This window comes from Equus caballus, chromosome 17, assembly GCF_041296265.1.
Source record: "Equus caballus isolate H_3958 breed thoroughbred chromosome 17, TB-T2T, whole genome shotgun sequence".
Lineage (NCBI taxonomy): Eukaryota > Metazoa > Chordata > Mammalia > Perissodactyla > Equidae > Equus > Equus caballus.
Window position 1 is genome coordinate 69,342,027 of NC_091700.1, and position 18,706 is coordinate 69,360,732.

Genomic DNA, 18,706 nt, shown 5'->3' on the forward strand with positions numbered 1-18,706 from the left:
GGACCGCGCTCTGTTGACTTTGAAGTAAATGAAAAGTAAATTTTGGTTGCATCTGGGGACAAGTGATGCATTTAGAGGTCTTCTGTGTTGGTGTAGTTGCGCAGTGCTGCCTCATGAGGCGCTGTGCATGTGGACTTGCTCCTCCTTCACGTTTGTCTAATGCTCTCTCTCATGAATGCACTTCGAGCTGTGTTTTGCTACCAAGAACTTAAAAGTAATAGCCAACATTTGAGATGCAATGGCATGGTCAGGGGAGTGTGCTGTTGGTGTCTAAAATGTTGTTTCTCACTTTTAAGATTATCAAACATTTCCAACCTTGCCTTGTAACATGGTATTTCCTGGATCTGTGTATTTTGTGTTCATCTCCTCATAGTCCTCCTTTGGTGAATTAAGGTCTCTTTTGACCATAAATAGAATTGGCTTACTAACTCTGCATGTGCAAAGTCTATTTGTGTCAGTATCCTTAGTGTTTTTGATATTTTTTGTTCAACTCCTGTTTTTCAATGGTAATTTAAACGATGCAGTACAATACTCCTATCTCAAATTGGCTAAAGTAAAGAAATTCCTTTTCTTTCACTATTCTAATTTTTACTCACTTTTCTTCAACAGGCTATTTTAGGAAAGACTATTTTCCTAAGTCTCAAAGCAGTTTTCTTAAGTATAGTTGTGGAAGTGAATAATTTGACAGCTGAGGTTTCAGGAAAATTTTCAAATACTGTATGATAATGTATTTTTGTGAAATTTGTTCCTTGTTTATAATCATTGTACTACGTACAGACACACGCTTATGTAGGCCCCCTAAGAATAAAGAATAATACTGTGCCCCTAAGTTTACGCGTGAAGTTTGAATATTTGTGTTTCAGAGAGGGAAATGTTTCCTGAACGTGTTTATTGTGGTGGCTTATTTAGGAAAAGTAGCTCATTAATAAGAAGGCCTGAAAAATGTGACTTGGCAGCTGTCATGTAATTGAATAGTGGCGAGTAAAAAATTGGATTTGGTAGATGTTGTAGCATTTAAAATTCTTTTTTTTTTTTAATTAGGCCAAACTATGTAGGCCCAGTGTATTAATGAAAGAACCTTGAAACTTCTTCAAAAATACACCAGTTACCCAGTTCTAGTACTGAGAGCTAGGCTGTACCTTTGCATAGTTTCTTCTTTTTACTGACTTTGAATTTGGAAGATGAGTAACAAAGATGTAACTAAAGAGAAAAAAGGATCTACTGCTGTTTAAAAAAAACATTGATTTCACTTAGTATACTGGCATAGAAACAGTTAATGATATAACTTTCTGAAAGGAAATATTTCATAGAAATGAAAAGACTTATATCGTGCGTTTTTTCTTTCTTGCCCTTGTGCTGCAATGCAGGAAGCGCCGATTCTGTGGTTCCTGATGTAAGTAGTATCCATTTGTTTTTGAAATAAATAAGGTGACCGTGGTGGGACTGAATTAATGCAGAGTAGCTTCACTGACCTTTATTGTAAGTTGTGTAAGGGTTTATCAAGGAGTAGTCTTTCCAAATTGAAAAGACTTCTTTTGAAATAGAAAGCCAACTCTCCTCTGGTCCAGCTTAGGCAAAGGGTGATATGAATAATTCATGCTGCAAAAGTGCTTCAATGGATGACTGAATGAAGTAATATGTTCTTCTTTGTTGGCGCTCTTCTACCTGGTAAGCTTCCAGTTCCGACCATCAGTGCCCCGAGTCGCTGGGCATGGGATCAAGAGGAGGAGCGAAAGCGACAGGAGAGGTGGCAGAAGGAGCAGGATCGGCTGCTGCAGGTAGAACAGAATGATGCGATCAACAGGAACTGTTCTTTAACTGCTTTTCCCTGGTCAGTGTCAACCAATACTGAGAGGCAAATAAAAAACATTAAAGCCAATAACCTCATAACTAGGAAATCTTCTGATAGGTAACACATTTTATGTTAATGAATTGCTTTCTATCTTGAGGATTTCCAGAGTCATCTTTTTAAAATAATTATTTATTAACCCCCTGTATAATTTTAGTGAGTACACGACACTATAGTTTTGTGGATTTTCTTATGCATGAGCGGTCTATAGAGGTGTGTAGATTGTACACCCCCAGAAATTGTGTGTTCAGTCCATCACACAGTACTTCAGTCCCCCTTACATTCGCCAGGGGCTTTAATGAATTACAGCCATGGTAAAGGGTGGCTGTGGGTTCAACTCTGAGAGTTTACTCTTTCCCAACATCTGCATTTTAATTCAATGTAAGCTGTTTTCTACTTGAGGGATGAAAATCTGATTGGTTAAAGTAATATCACTCTCCTTAAAGATTGAGGTGAAGGGTAGAGCTAGAAAAAATGCTAACGAAGAAGATGCTGTTTAACATCATTAACCTGTTAATTAACTAATATGCTATGTCTTCTTATAGGAAAAATATCAACGTGAGCAGGAGAAACTAAGGGAAGAGTGGCTGAGGGCCAAGCAGGAGGCAGAGAGAGAGAATTCCAAGTACTTGAATGAGGTAGTGTTGGAGCATGTCATGTTCTTCATTCTCCATCTTGTTGGTGAAATTAGCTGAGAAATAGAGGATACTACATTTCATTGGCTTTGACCACGCATTCACTTACATAGCTCTTTGCAAAATACAAAATGAGCTCTGATTTGTCAGAGTTTTGCTTTGATGTGTCAATAAGTGCATCTTCCGCTTCTAAGTTACATCTCCATCACTTATGTGTGGCTTTGTCAGTGATAGAACTTTTAATATCATTTCAAGTGGAATTCAGAGCCAACTACAATAAGTATCATCTAAAACTGAATATAGACATGTCTGTGAAATAATAGTAATTTTTTTCTCCCTGGTCACATAGGAATTGAAGGGCCTAAACTCAAACAGCATTTCTCTGACCACACGGGCGCCTGCTCTTGCCACCTGGGAAGCCACTTGGGGTGAAGGGTCCAAGTCTTCCGACAGCGAAGGAACCCGAGCAGAAGAGGAGAGGCGACAGCATCAAGAGGACAGTGTGAATGAGGACCAAAGAAAGAAGCTGCAGGAACAACTCACTCTTGAGAAAGAGAGGAAGCTGAAGGAGCTGCAGTATCAGGAAGAGCAGGCACAGAAGCAGCGTCAGGTGGAGGCGGAGGAGCAGAATCGCCGTGCGGAGGAGCAGACGCGCCTGGTGGAGAGAGAGAGGGAGACGTCAGTCAGAATATACCAGTATAGAAGGTCTGTCCCCACGGCCACAGGGCACATGTGATTTTTCACTTGGCTTAGCTTAGCCATATCCATTCGCCACTTCAAAGGCACCTAATTCGTCTTCCTGCTCCCTACCATCCATTCTCTACACAGGTGAACACAAGCAACCAGAGTGATCCCTTTCCATTGTAAATCTGATCCTGTCACTTTACTTCCTCTCATGTTAGAATACCATCCAGAGTCGTCTCTGTGGCCTAGAAGGCTTTTGTGAGTGGATCTTGGCCCTTTGGTCAACCTTGCTTCCTACTTTTCCCCCTCACTCAGTCTGTTAAAGCCACCCTGGCCTCCATTTTCCTTCCTTGAAAACGCCCAACATACTCTGTCCCTGGACTTTTGCATTTTCTAGTCCCTGTGCCTGGAGAAGTCTTCCCTCACATTTGTCTGTCTGTCTGTCTTTTTTTAAGTCTCTGCTCAAATGTCACCACCTCAGACTTTCCAGAATACCTCATCTAAAATACATGCCTCTTCTCCACCCCTTCTCACTGTACCCCTTACCCTGCTTTATATTTTTGCATTTATTGTTTGTCTGTGGCCTGCCTGCCCCACTAAAATGTCAGTATTAAGAGGTGGTAAGTTTGTTTTGTTTACTTCTGTAGCCCAGCCCTAGAATGTACTGGAACACAGCAGGCACTCAGTCTGTATTTGTGGAATAAATGAATTGCAAATGTCTGGTAGTAGTAGGTCTCTTTTTCAGCAGTGAGTCATTGAAATACTTCTATATGTTCAGTTTTCAACCCAGAGACCATTTTCATAAAGAGGCTAGAATAACATTACTTTGGTATCCATTTCTTAAACTTGGGGAAGGTATTAAAGTCTAATCTTTTGACTGTAAACTCTTTTTTTCATCTTTTAGGCCTATTGATTCCTATGATATACCAAAGAGAGGAGAAGAATCTTCAGGTTTGCTTCCTAGTGACAGGTGTGTACAATGTTTAATTGTACTTTAGTTTGAGTAATTGGCTTCAGATGACTATTTGAGGGCTTGCCTAGATGTTTTGTGGGAATACTTTGGTGCTTGGTCTTTTGTGGGATCCAAAGAGATCTTGCTGGTTGATCTTTGTATCAATTAGCTTTTGCTGGGTAGCCAACTGCCCCTAAACTTAGTGACTTATGATTTTGTGGGTCAACAATTGGCAGTTCTTTTAGTTGTTTGGGCTCCTCATGCATCTACTACCAGTTTACTAGGCAACTCTACTTTTGAGAGTTGGCTGGCTGTCAGCTGGGGCAATGGGAGCAACTAGGCCATGTGTCTTTCAACATCCAGCAAGCCAGTGCAGTCTATATACATGGTGGCTGGGTAGGGAAAAGAGAGAATTAAAGAGAGGAAGCATGCAAGACATCTTGCAGTTTAAGTTCTGAACTGGCATGCCATCGCTTTTGCCGCATTCTTTTATCTTAAGTCACAAGGCCAGCCCAAGTTGCTGGAGAGCAGAAAAACTCTCTCTCTTTATGGCAGGAACCGCAATGCAAAGGGAATAGACACAGACAGGGGAGGAATTGTGCTCATTTTTTGCAATCTACCTTAACCTTTATTTTAAAGAGGTTGTAAGCAATGGCATAAGCTTACCTAAAATGAAGTTACATGTGGACATCTGAAATGAGAATCGTGACCTCTCTCTTAGTTTGATTAGAACTACTGGTTAATTTAGGGGAGTGAAGATAGGGTTTCAGATGTCTGAAAAGTTATGCATATCTTAAAATTTCCTAAAACATTAAGTCGACTGTTTTAAAGTAATTTTTAAAATGCTTTGCACTTTAGAAGTCACTCAGGACTTCCGAATAGTCTGTCTGTAAATACACAGTGTATGACTGTTAATTTGTGTTTTCAGAGCTGAAGTTTCTTCTTTAGGAAGTATGCCTTAGAGCAAGGAAAGACTTCTGTAGGCAATCAGGATGACTGACTAGGGCTCAGAGCAGGTAGGGAAAAGAAAAGGGAGATACAGGTATTAATGGGCTGACATTAGCTAGAAAAAATTCTGGTGATGGATGATCTTATTTATAATGAATGTTTCCAGGTAACTATAGATCATTAAAATGTGTATCTCTCTTTTTTAAAGCTATGGATTTATTTATATATTTAAATAAGCTTTATTTATGTAGCTCATTACCTTGAGAAAATAGATTGCAAAGAAAGGGAACTTACGGAATTCTGGGAAAAATGAAATGCTTCTATGCAGTTGTGAAAGTGCAGACCCTAGAGGTATTCAGGAGTGTGGCTGGACAGCTTGAAATAAAAGTGTTTTCTTCTATGTAAATACAAATGCAACCATTTGGGAATGTTGCTGGCAGTTGTGTTACATTATTATGTATTATACATTATTATGTTGTATCATATACGTATACATTGCATGCATATACATGTGTCAGACATATACATATGTATGATATTGCATACTATATGATGTGTATTATTCATTGTTATTCCTATTATTTGAAGTTATTTTGCTTAGTAGAGTGAGAGTGAAGTCAGCATGTGTTGACGTGTAGACCTAAATTTTACCATTGTGAAGTCAGGCATTTTCAGAGTTGTCTCTGCCGGTACACTCCAGTCCCTCTTTGGAATGCCAGGTAGCACTTGGGAAGCTGCTGTTTCAGGGTGGTACCCTAATGCCCCAAAAGTTGGCTTCTTGACCCTTGGGCAGCTTGAAGGAAGTGGGACAATTTTTTAGGTGATCTGGTGACAGATGTTTTGTACAGCCTGGTAAGACTGAGATCTGGAAGAGAGTCCAAGTACACAAATTGTTCAGAAATCACAGGCTTAATCATCATACAAACTGGAGAGGATTTTCACGTTTATATCTATTTCTAGCATCAAGCTCTTCTCTCTTTCACAGCTGCCACTGTTTTTGTTAGTTTGTGCAACATGAAAAATTCCTTGGTATGAAAATAAATATAGCTCTCAACAGACATAGGAAATAAATCACCTGCTTTAAAAAGTAATCTTTTTGGTGTTCTTTCTTCATAAATATGAAAAGGATGTTCTTAATGAGACGTATGTAATATATTGTGTTCTATGTTTTAGGAATAAATCCAGGTCCACTACTGAACTGGATGGTTACCCCACAAATAAAAATGGTAATTGCGAGTTTTTTTCAAAATTCTTCAGCACGGTCGCTTATTTATGCTATCACACGCTATGATCAGTATTTTTAAGGTCAAGATATTTCAGGTTCATTAAGATTACATTTAAATTAAAATAACCAAGTGTTTTCTTATAAAAACAAAACTATCTTGTGCTTATTTTGACTTCATAATGAAGGGAGTACTGGGAGATTAAAATGGCCTTAAATAACTAATAAAATATGGGGAAATTTTGCAAGGTAATGCTGATACAGTTTTGTATGGAAGATTTCATCTTACAGCCAAAGAAATGGGACAGAAAAGTTTTCTGCAGAATACCAGGGGACTTAAAAATTGTGTATAAACTTGAAATTGTGCATTTAAATGATAAGATGTCAAAAAACCCAGAATGTAATGATTTCCTTAACTTGGCAAAAACAATTTGGAACCTGATACTGTTAGTATAAAGTGTATTTCTAGGTACACATGGAACTGAAGTTATATAACTAAGGGAAAAAACCCAAGCAAAACACATTGTTTTAAGCAGGGTTTGCATACAGGCTTGCAAAAGCAGGTGATAGTTATGTAAATAAACGAAGGTTCAGGTGAGGGTTGAGGTGAAATAGGTGGACACATCCATGTAAGTGGACAGCCACTCCCAGCTCCAGCCTGTCACTACCGTGTGGTTGAAAGCAAGCCTGTGATTGCCAACTGTTTCTGTTATAAAGAGAAGTAAAGAAAAACAAAAAAAGAAAAAAACCTGGATTTTTCTTTTTTTCTGGAGGAAGATTAGCCCTGAGCTAACTACTGCCAATCCTCCTCTTTTTGCTGAGAAAGACGGGCCCTGAGCTAACATCCATGCCCCTCTTCCTCCACTTTATACGTGGGACGCCTACCACAGCGTGGCTTGCCAAGCGGTGCCATGTCCTCACCCGGGATCCCAACCTGTGAACCCCAGGCCGCTGAGAAGCGGAATGTGCAAACTTAACCGCTGTGCCAATGGGCCAGCCCAAGACCTGGATTTTTAATGTTGTGTTTTTAAGTGCTGATAAGAAATTAAAAAAATTAAAACCCTCTATGAGCCAAATAATTTATTTATAGATGTAATTGGTCTGATGGCAGCTGGTTTGTAACCTCTGGTTAAAGCTTGTAGAATTTAGTTTCTATTAGGTTCTATGACCACCCCTATCCCTTAACGTATAGGGCCTTCCTTTATATGGTCCTAGTTTAACTTTACCAGCCTATTTTGCTGTCTTTCCCCCATTAGGAAACTTAACTATAACCAAATTGTTCTCTCTCTCAGTTCCCAACTTATCAGATGCTTTCCAATCTGGTTCCTCTGGTCTTCCACTTCTCTGTTTGGATTTCCGGTTTCTTCTCCCCTGAATTTGCCCCTAACCACCACTAAAATTAAAATTTAAGTGCTTCAATCTGCCATGAAGCTTTTTTAATCTACAGTGATCATATTCTCTCTGGCACTTAAACACAGGACCTGTTAGTAATGGCAAGTGTGACTCTCTGAGATAGTCTTGTTAATATCTGTGGCTTGTGTTGTTAATCTGGTTATTTTTGTATGTATATTTTCTCCCCTTTACTAACTGTAAGTTCCTGAATATCAGCCAGTGGTAGTTACCAAATATTGTATTGAAAAACTTGGTTGTGCCAATAAGGCACATTTAAAGTAGAAAACCTTTTATTTAAAATCTGACCACATTGATAAGCTGTGTGTGTATACAAATATAAACATAGTTGTGTATAAGCAAGCTTTGGGGGCCTTGCTCGTTGCTTAGTGGAAGATGAACTAAGGCAGCGACACATCCTGAATTTTGAAAGAGTGACAATAGCCATGAGTCTGGAGACTGAAAAAAAATAAATCCTGAGATGAAATTTCTTACTCCAAATTAAGGTGGGGAGGATACTTCCAAGTTATGGATGTTTTACCCAAATCAGAAACTGATGAGCAAATCCAAGGAGACAAAGCCTGCAGGATAAAAGCTGACTTAGTTGTCATTCATAAATTCAACATCCAAATGATCGCTCTATCAGTTTCTTAGAGCAGAAACAAGTCTGATAACATTCCTTGGTTATCATTCAGATTCCTTGGATACTTTTCGATTTCACAAAAGCCATTTCAGTGACTGAATATGTTCTCATTCCTACAATTTGGTCATGACTTATACCATGAAGACTGAGTCACGTTAGCTGGAGATGCATGCATTTGTGTCTCCTCTCTCCCCCAGGAGGAGTGTAAGTTTTTGGAAGAATAGAACTCCCTGTTTCCTTGCAGAGTTGTCACAGCAAGCTTTTGATGAGCATGTGCTTGATTGATTTAATTTAGGAAGGAAGGGAAAAGTGGAAGAGAAACTATTCCTAAAGGAGCATTTTGTAATTTAATATTGCTAAAATCACTGCTGGTTGTTTGGTTTTGAGGCAGCCTCCTTACTTTTCCAGAGTGCACTCTGCAGTCTGTCTCTGGGTGTGGCACTGGAATTTCCAGGAAGAGGAGACTGTTACTTTATGTTGCCAGGCAACAGTCTCACTGAGAACTGATAATGTTAGCATGTGTGCACAGTGTCACATTTTTTGCTACACCGTATTTGGAGATTTATCCACTATCTCCTTTTTTCCTGTGCTAATCCTACAGCTTTTGATGTGTTTTTAATTTAGGAAGCAATAAATATGTGGACAGAATTGGGAGCACCAGCTCGACACAGAAGAGCTCCAAGAAGGAACAAGTCCCATCAGGAGCAGAGTTGGAGAGACAACAAATCCTCCAAGAAATGAGGAAAAGGACATCCCTCCACAATGACAACAGCTGGATCCGACAGCGCAGTTCTAGTGTAAATAAAGAGCCTATTTCTCTGCCTGGGATTATGAGAAGGTGCGAGATGTCTTGGGAATTATTTCCTCTGCTATACTTTGAGGCAAATATTTAATTTGTAGACATGCTGGCTACTTTGGACAGAAGAGATAAGACAAAAATCTTATCTAAGATTTAGTGGGCCATAGGGAAGTAGAGCAAATGTTATTGGGCATTTATTACATGCCAGATATCTGCCAGTTCCTTTGTCTCCACCATCTCACTTAATCTGGGGAAAATGTTTTGAGGCAGGGATAGTAATTCTGCTTTTCCATGTGAAGAATCTCTGGCTCAAGCAGGGAATACACTTGGACAAGACCATATGGCTAATCGGTGGCAAAGCTGAATGTAGAACTCTGCAGTGCGATTAGGCACTTAAATAATTCATGCTGCTCTCAGTGCTCCCTTGACTGCTGAACTTTAAAGGAAAAATTAAGCCTCTACTTGTTTGTTTATAATGAGATAATGGTTAGATTGGAATTATGATAATAGTGTTCACACAGTGTGAAAACCTAATTTTTGTAACTTTAAGAAAAATATATAGATATAAATTAATTGGAAATGAGAGAATGAACATTTTAAAAGCTGTATCTTGGGTAAATGAATACTGAAGCTACTTTTATTCAGTATTTCCTCAGCTGGCAAATTGAGGAAAATTATTTGCAACACATTACAGACAGAGAGCTGATTATCTCAATACACAAATTACTTTTGTAAATCAGTAAATAAACTCTGACAACTTAATAGAAACAGACAGTGATATGAACAGACAGTTCACAAAAAAAAGAAACATGGTCAATAAACATATAAAAGATTAACACTACTCCTAAAACAAAATGATCTGTCTCGCTTATGGGATTGTAGAGAGTTAAATGATTGGTTAAATCTAGTATTGACAATTGTGTAAGGAAAAGTTCTTGTTCCCAATGGAGTGGACAGTTTTTCAGTGTTTGTTAAGCAAAAGTTTTAATATCTGTACCCTGTGAGCAATTTAGTCTCTGGCACTCTATCTTCTAGATATATTTGGATAGATATTCAAAGATATATCAAAGCTATACTCTTAAATGTTATTGGCAATATCAAAACAGAAAAATAATCAGAATGTCTACTAATAAGAGTATGCTTAGTACGTGTTAGGTGGCACTCTGATAAGGTAGCATACTAAACAACTATTAAAGAATGAGAGAGACATATTGCTGCATAATATAACACCTCACAACTTAGTGGGTTAAAATAACAATTCATTCTCTCTCTCAATTCTGAGAGTTGACTGGGCAGTTCTTTGCATAGTGTTAGTTGGGGCACTTGGGAAACTATCGTCGTTTAGAGCTGGGGTTGGCAAATTTTTTTGCATGAAGGACCAGATAGTAAATAATTTAGGGTTTGTATGCCACATAAGTCTCTGTCACATATTCTTTCTTGTTTTTTTATGACTGTTTGAAAGTATAAAACATCCTTAGCTCATGAGTGGTACACATCCTGATAGTGGGCTGTAATTTGTTGGCCCTTGATGTAGACATTCCATGGAGAGCTCAGCTGGAGCTATTGGTTGGGAACCTCTGTTCTCCATACGGACCTTTCCACATACCTGCTTGGACTGACTTATGACATTGCATCTGGATTCAAAGACGAATCCTTGCAAGAGAATAAGCCCTAATGTGCAACTGCTTATCAAATATCTGTTTGTATATTGTTTGCTAATGTCCCGTTGGCCAACACTTCACATGGCCAAGCCCAGAATCGCTGGGAGGGGACTACACAAGGGTGTGGATACCAGGAGGATGATTCACTGGGGGCCACCAAAGCACTGTCTGTCACATGAACTGACATGAAGATACTTCTAAGATAATATATATTACATGGAATAAGGCAAGTTATGAAGAATATATGTTATAGAATAATGCTATTTGTTTAAGAATGTTAAACACGTGAACACGTTATAAGTGTATGCAGATGTGGCTATACTTATGTAAGTTTGTATGTATATGTAAATCTGTGCTTGCATATGTGAGTAAAACTCGAGAGGGATACATAGTTAACAGTGGTTTCCTCTGGGGATTAGGGCAGGTCAATTGTGGTGAGAGAGTGGGCAAGCTTAGTCCTCTCAGATACCCTTCTATACTGCTTGGGTCTTTCTTGTCATGATGATGTAGTACTTTTATAATCTTAGAAGAAAAAATACATATTTCAGACTTGGGATAAGAGAGAAAGTTTTAAATGTAACAACAAAATTGACCAGGTAGAAAAATCCCCTCACAATTTGGAGTCAATCTTTGTAAATCAGAATTAATCTAAGTACATGACTTCATTTCAGAGCGATTTTCTAAAAGTTGTATTTAAATCAGTTTGTGAGTTAAATTCTATTTTAAATGCATATTTAATTTAAGGGAAGTTTCTGGTGAATGTTTCTATTATGTGGACATTGAACAGTTATTTAAGCTTAGAGTTTTGAGTGGTGAGTGAATGAGGGCTGTACCTTAGGGAATGGTCTGGGTTAATTGGGAATAAGGGAGACTTTGATTTGAAAGTCGTCTCCACCACTGAGTAGCTCTTTTTACTTTGAATAAGGTGACTTCTGTGAGATCTAAAAAAATTGTGCATGATGTTGTGAAGATTAAATAAATTTAATATTTTTGTGACAGTGTTTAGTCTAATACCTGACATATGTAAGTGCCTGAAAAGGTATTTTTTTGGTTGGGTTTTAAAAATTAAAATTGATGTGTCTAACCAGTTGAAGGTTTAAAGGATGAATGTATGTTGTCTTTGTCTTAGTATTTATTTTAAAAATTTTTTTTAGTATTTTCCTTTCCACTTTGGTATTTATTCTTTTACCTAAGCACTGGAATAAAAAATAAAAATGAAGAGTAATTGAATATGAAACACGATGCCTCCAATGAAAAGAAACTTTAGTTGTTAAAGGTAATTTTATACATAACTGAAGTTGCTGGATTAATACTTAATAAAATAAATAACATGGATATTTTAGAGACTGTAATGATAAGTAGATTTCTAGTTGATTGTACTATATAATTTTGATTAATCTTTTCCATGTTTCAGAGGTGAATCGCTGGATAACCTGGATTCCCCAAGATCCAATTCTTGGAGACAGTCCCCTTGGCTCAATCAGCCTTCGGGAGTCTATGCTTCTTCCTCTGTTCAAGACTTCAGTCGCCCACCACCTCAGCTGGTGTCCACATCAAACCGTGCCTACATGCGAAATCCATCCTCCAGTGTACCCACTCCTTCAGCTGGTTCTGTGAAGACCACCACTGCACCTTCCCCCGCACCACGCGGCCATCCCCCTTCAACGGCACAGGCAAGCTCCCAGCTACGCAATAGGTGAGGCCCTTTGGATTTCTTTGGATTTCAGAGTTCGTTTAGCAAATCCATTAAGAAGGCTTTGTTAATATCTTTCCATGCTACCCTAAGAGCATTTATTGATGTCTTATGAAGCCATTTGGGCCTTCAGAATGTTTCCTTCATTGCCACTGTCTTGTTTACTTGTGCTTGTGGTCAATGTCTTAGATGCAGGCGTGCCTGAATAGTTTTCAATGTGGAATCCTAAAAATATACAGTGTTTCATGAATGAATTTGAAATTTATAAGTAAAAGCAGTATTGTAAAAGCTTGGACTGTTTTAATGAGACTAGAATATAAACTCATCTTATAGGAACTGAGTGTAAAAGGAAAACATATAACCAGGTGTCATCATCTTTGGAACTTTTAACAAACTGGATTGAAAAAATGTTAAGAAGTTAGATATTGCTTTTTGGATTTTTAATTTCCAGCGTCATTGCTTGCCTCTTATCTGGTTTGCCAAAATTTTGTTCATACTACACCAACTGAATCCTGTAGGTCATATGCCATGGGAACTGTGTAAGAGTTATAATGATAGGTCTTGACTTGGAGCTTGCCTTTTGATATGGGGTAAAGCTCAGATATCAACAAGTGTTGGATTTTAGATCTACGTAGCTTCTCCATAGATCATCGATGCTTCATGAAGCCACATACAGCAGTGTTTCTGCTGTCACCTGATGGGAGTTCTACTGGCATGTACTACTTTTCATTGCAAATGAAAAGCCAAGAAGTAGAAACACAATGATTAATATTATGATTTTTTTAGCTATCAAATAAGGAGTTTTGTTAAGAGAACATATTTTACATCCGTCTAAAATGTTACTTGTACCAGGATCTATAAAATGTGTATCAGAGTTTGAATTAAGAAGAGGTGAGGATTTATGGTAAATTTGAGGGGAAGATGAAGGCCATTGAGGGGAGGGAAGGCAGAGAGAGGACCCATTTACTGAGAGCCCCACCCTCGGAGAGCAGATCAGAGACAAGGGTGGGCTTTTCTGCCCTGAGAAGGTCTCTATTTCGAAGGTGGCGCTCTGACATGGGGTATGAAACAGCTGTGCACTTTTCAGTGTCACTAAAGTGCTGTCCTAGTACTGTGGGATGCAAAGTAGGAAGGGGCCTTCACCTTCCCACCTGGGAAAGGAGGTAAGACTTGTATCCAAAGGAAAGTAGAAACTTTCCATACCTACCTAAATGGTAGCTATCAGGCAATTTTAATTTCCTTCTCTCAGAGGCAGTCCTGTAAACCAGAGGCACAGTCAGGAAAGCACTGATACTCGTGTTTAACTAGAATATTGGGTGAATGAGGAAAAAATTGGGAAAATGAGGTGAAGGTGGTAGGCTGAATAGACTTATGACACCTCTCAAAGAAGTTTGGGCTGCTCTTTTAGTGTTCCAATGGGTGGAATAATATGATTAGAGTTGTGCTTTGACAGGTTTAACTGGCAAGAAGATGCAGGCTGGATTAGAGGAGGGAGAAACTATTGCTAAGTACAGATGTGGTCTAAGGAGGATAGACTCATGAAGTGCAGGATGGACTAATCACACTGAAATTGTTCATCTATGTGACTAGGTGTCAAGGGTTTCAGAACCATCATGGAGATCCTTTGAGGTACAATATATTCAAGGCATACTTTGGTTGGCTGGTGAAACTTTTTCCCACAGAGATATAGAGACTGTCCTACATCGTTATTAATGTTAATACCAGACTGTGATTTTTAAATAATGACCTTGAGCTGCATAGATGAAAGCCTCCGTTCCGTTCTTGTTCTGCGTCTAGGTCAGTCAGTGGGAAGCGCATGTGCTCCTACTGTAATAACATTCTGGGCAAAGGAGCTGCCATGATCATCGAGTCCCTGGGTCTTTGTTATCATTTACATTGTTTTAAGGTGAGACTGAGCCAAACAGCCTGCAGGCCCGCAAAGCTTTGCTTGGAGAGCGCATGGCTTCTTTGAGCGCTGGGTGTGGATGTGCCACTAACAAGCTAGCTACATTTGTCGTCTGTGCTGCGCTTTGAATCACAAATTGCCTGCTACTACTTAGGTCTCAGATCTTGAACTTAGTTTCAGAAATTAAGTCTGGAAACACTATGTACTTCCTATCTCCATTCTGTTAAGATTCTATGAATAAAATTTACAGTGCATAAATGCTTTCTCTAAGATGCTGTCATAGGCATATTTGAAATGTAATTTACCAGTGTTATTAACGGCGTGGGGACATGCAATTATAACAGTGTCCAAAAGCCTAGCTTTGAATAGGGAGACTATATGAGGAAAAGCATTGTAAATATTTTTGCAGTCGCGTAGCCTGCTTACACTTGATGTGGTCCTGCACATAAGGAGGAACTAAGGTTGCAACTGCTTTATTTTGCAGCTTTTGTCTTTAGAGACACATTTATTTGATTCTTGAACTTGCATTGGACCACAGAGAGATTGTGGTTGTTGATCCTGGAGTCCCGCAGACCACAGCCTGTTTAAGCTGGTATATTACTAGCTTGGGTTGTTCCTAGGCATAGCAGAATGAGTCAAAATCATTAGTGTTTGAGCACGTGGAACCAAAATACTCAGCCTTGAAGCGAAAGCTCAGTGTGCGAACATTTGCCAAAGTAGTGCAGTGGTGACGCGGGTGTGGCTCACCCCAGGGTGGAGTGCCAGAAACCCAGTCTTCATTCATTTTGTCACTTCTTTCATGTGGTACTTTAGCCTCTCTCATTCCCCTGGGAGAAATGAAGTCTAAATTTCTTCAAGCCAATCAGCAAATCGTTTCCATTCTTTTGGTATATTTAGAATGATCATCTTAGCTCTTAAAACTGGCTTTATGAATTCTTTAATATCTCCTCTGGCAGGTTTGATTTTAATTTGCTAATTATCTTTTGGCATTTTTTTTTCTTTGCTGAAACACGTCTAAGAGCTTAGAAGCTGCATTTGCTCAACTTTTTTTTTTTTCTTCTGGGAGCGCCCCAAGCTTTCTTGAGTTGACTTCATATGGATTTTTTTTTTCTATCTTCCAGTGTGTGGCCTGTGGGTGTGACCTTGGAGGCTCTTCCTCAGGAGCCGAAGTCAGAATCAGAAACAACCAGCTGTACTGCAATGACTGCTATCTCAGATTCAAATGTAAGAGAGCAAATCAGAGAGAAAATCTCCTGTCTTTTAAGGAGACCCCGGGTTCCCATGCATTTCCCTGAACCTGCAGCCATCTCCCCGTCAGGCTCCCTGCCTTAGAACTCGTCAGGAATCGTAGTGTGTCCGCCTCAAAGAGGGTTTGGGGTGTGGGTCAGTGCTCAGGATTCCAGCCACACAGGGTGGGATGTGGGGCCGAGGAATTGAGAGGGACGTGGGCCCAAGAGTCAGGACGGTGTCCTGTGCAGTCTGCTCAGAGTCTGGACAAACTTCTGATGACTGGAGGATACAAACAAACCAAAACAGACAGTTAAAGGAAGCATCTGTGTAGGCTGTAACCTGTTTTTTGGCTAAGGATGAGTGCCTCATCATTAGCTGATTTCTATTATTTAGCAATGGGCTTCGATTACATGATTTAGAAGATGACCAACTTTAAAAACTGGTTTGAAAAGGTAGTAAAGAGTGGTCAGTTTATGCTTTGTTACTATATAATCACTTATTAACATACAATATTTTAAAAAGAAAAGCATTAATTTTGATTATATGGTGTTTCAGTGTCATTTTTGTAAAAAATTGAGTTTTTCAAAAACTTCACGTGCTAATTTGCGTCTAAGCATGTTTTGTTTTAAGTGTGTTATAAAACGTAGGATAGCGTTATTAGATTGCATATTGTTGATAGCTACTGAAAGACAACCATTACTGCTGTTTCTATTTTGAACCTTGATGCTGGTAACATGTGTTTCTTCCTTATTGTGAAAGGGTGTTACAAGTGGTATCAGCAAAACCATTTGCTTTTGAGCTCTGAGGTATTTATGTGGCCCTTTATGTGAAGAGTGCTTTGGAAATGGTTTCAACCCAGTCAACTCTCTTTTATCCGTCAGCAGGTTCTGAGCCTTCTTAGCCCAGCGGTCCAGTCCTTTTCTGGACTCCGCCACTGAGGAGGGAGAGTGTCAAGGCTGGGCATGTGATGGGGGGAGTGTGTGTTATGTGTGTGTGCTTTTCTCTCTTTAATCAAATTCCAAAGCCAAATAGAATTGAATTTTGGAATCGTCATAGAAAAATTGCCCAGGCCTTTTCTCTCCTCCAATACAGATAATAGAGAGTTGAGTGTAACTTATTTCTAGATCAGCAGTTAATTTTTACTCCGTTTTTGCAAATAAAGAATTCTAGAAGCCCGAGGCTGTGATTTGCCTAGCTTTATCCTAAGTGAGTGACAAGGTTACTCTTTCTACCTCACGGGGCCACTCTCTGAGTGATCGCTGCGATATATCCCAGGTGGCGATCTTCACGTGTTTCGGAATCTAAGCACTTTTCTTTCTTCTCTCCTCGCCTGATCAGCTGGACGGCCGACCGCCATGTGACGTAAGCCTGCATACGAAGGCACTGGTGCAGATAGAAGAGGAGGTGGCCGCTGCTGGTGTAGATCTATAAATATACGTTGGATGTCTTTGTGCTCTCTTTTTTAAGAAGAATAACAACTTTTTTGGCCTCTTTAGATTACATCAGAGCATTATAGTCTTAGTAGAACTTGTATTTTTGTTGTTGTTTATTTATAAGAAGGTAATTATGTGTGGGGGGAAAAGTGCAGTATTTTTTTGAATTCATCCTAAAAGCACAAGGGAAAAATAAGAACTTCAAAATATTTTTGAGGCTGGTAATGCTCGAGTTTGACTTTCTAGTGGTATTTTGAAGAGGGTTATTTTATTGTTTTCTTTCAAAGGTTCTGAAACATTTGAAATAGTTAATATAAATATGTAATTGCATTTGCTCTGTGTATTGTAATGTATACTAAATGCAGAACCATACGGAAAATTTCACAACTCACCCCCACATTTCCTTTCTGGATCTTCTTTTCATCTATGTAATACTATGATTAAAAAACAATTTAGCTTATATAACATTTTATTTGCTTGATGAGGGGAGCTTTATTGTCTTCACCAGAATTGTCACTAACCAATTTCCAATAGAAAGCTCTTGTTTTCATTAATAAAAAATCATGGTCTGTATGCCGGAAGTTTTCTCCAGAAACTAGTGAGCCTTTCTGTTCAACTGCATTTGTAAATAAACTTGCTGATGCATTTAAGGAGTGGTTCTTCTTTTTCTTCTGTGTGAGGGTGTGTTTGTGTGTATCTGCCTTCCAGGTCTGTTAATCATATTTCAGTGTGTGGCTCTTCTTGATATTATGTTTTATTTAGCATCTTTTTCTGAGGTATAAATTGATACATAATAAACTGCACATATTTAAACTGTACAATATAAGTTTTGATATATGTGTATACCTTTGAAACTGTCACCACAATCTTGACTTTTCTTTTACTAAAAAATTTTAACAAACTTTGTTTTAATGGAGAGTTGCTTTTGAATGCAGTGTTTTTACGGTAAGAGGTGAAGTGAATGGTGAATTGTTGGATCATTTGCATAAAATCTTATTCTTTTGCTTCTTCAATGATAAGAATATAACTGAATTTACAAAGTCTATAGAGCAAAAAAATATATACATACTCTGATGTTTTAGAAATCTGGAGTGGGAATGCAAGAATACAAAACTTTAGCATGCTTTAAGCAAAAATATAAACTTGAGGGGCTGGCATGGTGGTATAGTGGTTAAGTTCACGCACTCTGCTTCAGCGGCCCAGGGTTCAAGAGTTTGGATCCTGGGTGCGGACCTACGCACCACTCATCAGGCCATGCTGTGGCGGTGTAGCACATACAAAATAGAGGAAGATTGGCACAGATGTTAGCTCAGCAACAATCTTCCTCAAGCAAAAAGAGGAAGATTGGCAACAAATGTTAGCTCAGGGCCAATCTTTCTCACCAAAAAATAATATATATATATATATAAATATATAAAAAATATATTCAAATATACAAACTTGAATCCTTTATAATAATGAAGGTAGAGTGGATAATTCCAGGATATGAGAACTCTACTGGAATAGATTAGAAATATAAAGAAGCTCTAATGTGGGAGAAAATAAAAAATTTAGTTCATTTTTATTTTTGTTATTCTTTATGTCGGATTATTAAAGTAACATGTATTTATTCGTGCAAATTTATCAAATGCTCTAAAGCATAAAAAATATAACTCTCAGTTC

The 18,706-nt window shown here is 38.6% G+C and overlaps 1 protein-coding gene across 50 annotated transcripts in view; it reads left to right on the forward strand.

Moving 5' to 3' along the window:
- The window catches only part of LMO7 (LIM domain 7), a 188,674-nt gene extending 170,980 nt beyond the window's left edge, over positions 1-17,694 (forward strand). For 47 of the 50 annotated variants that reach the window (XM_005601291.4, XM_070239927.1, XM_005601290.4 and 44 more), the window contains 11 exons: positions 1,368-1,393; positions 1,674-1,778; positions 2,395-2,487; positions 2,834-3,189; positions 4,073-4,138; positions 6,242-6,294; positions 8,947-9,160; positions 12,197-12,478; positions 14,273-14,381; positions 15,503-15,605; positions 16,950-17,694. In XM_005601291.4, coding sequence (XP_005601348.1) covers positions 1,368-1,393; positions 1,674-1,778; positions 2,395-2,487; positions 2,834-3,189; positions 4,073-4,138; positions 6,242-6,294; positions 8,947-9,160; positions 12,197-12,478; positions 14,273-14,381; positions 15,503-15,605; positions 16,950-16,972 — 1,430 coding nt within the window. In that variant the 3' untranslated portion in view covers positions 16,973-17,694. The remainder of the gene's footprint in view (positions 1-1,367; positions 1,394-1,673; positions 1,779-2,394; positions 2,488-2,833; positions 3,190-4,072; positions 4,139-6,241; positions 6,295-8,946; positions 9,161-12,196; positions 12,479-14,272; positions 14,382-15,502; positions 15,606-16,949) is intronic. The other 3 variants (XM_070239921.1, XM_070239919.1, XM_070239900.1) reach the window with 1 other exon arrangement.
- The last annotated feature ends 1,012 nt before the right edge of the window (positions 17,695-18,706 follow it).